Source organism: Octopus bimaculoides, chromosome 23 (genome assembly GCF_001194135.2).
Source record: "Octopus bimaculoides isolate UCB-OBI-ISO-001 chromosome 23, ASM119413v2, whole genome shotgun sequence".
Lineage (NCBI taxonomy): Eukaryota > Metazoa > Mollusca > Cephalopoda > Octopoda > Octopodidae > Octopus > Octopus bimaculoides.
This window is the reverse complement of record NC_069003.1, coordinates 34,062,806-34,064,588: the sequence shown is the minus strand read 5'-3', so window position 1 is coordinate 34,064,588 and position 1,783 is coordinate 34,062,806. Positions and strand designations below refer to the sequence as shown.

General features: G+C 40.3%; 1 protein-coding gene across 2 annotated transcripts in view; it reads left to right on the top strand.

Moving 5' to 3' along the window:
• LOC106873728 (protein phosphatase 1 regulatory subunit 42) overlaps nt 1-1,391 on the top strand; it is a 13,075-nt gene extending 11,684 nt beyond the window's left edge. For both annotated transcript variants that reach the window (XM_014921211.2, XM_052976028.1), the window contains exon 8: nt 1,162-1,391. In XM_014921211.2, coding sequence (XP_014776697.1) covers nt 1,162-1,252 — 91 coding nt within the window. In that variant the 3' untranslated portion in view covers nt 1,253-1,391. The remainder of the gene's footprint in view (nt 1-1,161) is intronic.
• The last annotated feature ends 392 nt before the right edge of the window (nt 1,392-1,783 follow it).

The window sequence follows — 1,783 nt, the reverse complement described above, 5'->3', positions numbered from 1 at the left end:
GAAGAAAAAGGTGAAGAGACAGAAGGAAACAAAGAGCAAGTATAGTTGATGTTGCAGGAGATAGTTTGGCTAGTGATGATGATGGTGATGATGATGATGATGATGGTGATGATGATGATGATGATGATGATGATAATGGTGATGGTGGTGGTGGTAGTAGTGATGGTGGTGGTGGTGGTTGTGGTGGTGATGATGATAATGGTGAGGATGATGATGATGATGTACCATTCTTCACAGTCTGCTACTGTAACAGCAGACAGTGCCAAACAAAAGACATTTCCCAGCAGAAATTTTCTCCAAGACAGTATTCTAATTTTAGTGAGTGTGTGTGTGTGTGTGTGTGTGTGTGTGTGGTAAGACTAATGTGTCAGTGTATATTTTATGTGTGTATGTATGTATGTGTGTGTATACATACATATGTATGTGTATGTTTGTGTGTGTATATATATATATATATATATATATATATATATATCATCATCATCATCATCATCATCGTTTAACGTCTGCTTTCCATGCTAGCATGGGTTGGACGATTTGACTGAGGACTGGTGAAACCGGATGGCAACACCAGGCTCCAGTCTAATTTGGCAGAGTTTCTACAGTTGGATGCCCTTCCTAACGCCAACCACTCAGAGAGTGTAGTGGGTGCTTTTACGTGTCACCCGCACGAAAACGGCCACGCTCGAAATGGTGTCTTTTATGTGCCACCCGCACAAGCCAGTCCAGGGGCACTGGCAACGATCTCGCTCGAAAATCCTACGGGAGCCAGTCAGGTGGTACTGGCAACGGCCACGCTCAAAATGGTGCATCTCATGTGCCACCCGCACAAGAACCAGTCCAGGGGCACTGGCAACAATATAAAAGAATGAGATAAAGAGACCAATGGCATAAATAAATTTATATTTTATGTAGAATGTCCTTACAGCTGTTTCAGGGAGAATTCAATGTATCCCTTCATCGGAGACGGTAATAGTAGAAGTTAAGGATTATTATAGCCATACAACAACATAAAAAAAAAAGATGAACTAAAACTAAAGGCTCAAAGACAAATATGCTCATGTATAGTTAAATGGTAAACTTTTGGAAAATTGTATGTATGTATGTGCATATGTATTTATATACACACACATGCAACTATAATCTACCTTATACTTACAGGACGCATCCGAAAACACCAACACCTGACGATGAACCCAAACGTCTAAGACTCGTGCCTGATCACTCCAATCTCAACTGGAATGTCTGTTAAATGGTGGTCAACCGTGTCAGTAAGTCCATTACCTCCCCACCCACCACCGCCGCCGCCGCTACTCTTGACCATTCTCTCATGGCTGTGAAGAATAATTTCATGTCAGATATGTAATAAATTAGGAGAACCAAAAGCAGAATTCAGGAATGGTTTCGGTTTCTTACATTTTTCTTCTTTATCTTTTCTCCATCTAACAATATAATTTGTTTTCTAAAGGTAAAAAATATAATCTTTGTCTGAAAATTGTGACTTCCCCCTCCCCTCCAAATTTACCATTCTTTACCGTTCTTACCAACAAAAACCGAAAATATAAAACTCATCCAACCATTAAAGAAGCTGCAGTGGTTCGTTGACCGGTTAGAAATAACAGCCAAAATATCCCTCGAAATAAACTGATGTTATGAAAAGCAACAAGAGATTATGAGCAACCATTGCACTCTGCAGCATAAATGACACACACGCATGCATGCATGCACAAACACACGCACACATACACATGCATGCAAACATGCACACACACACACACACATA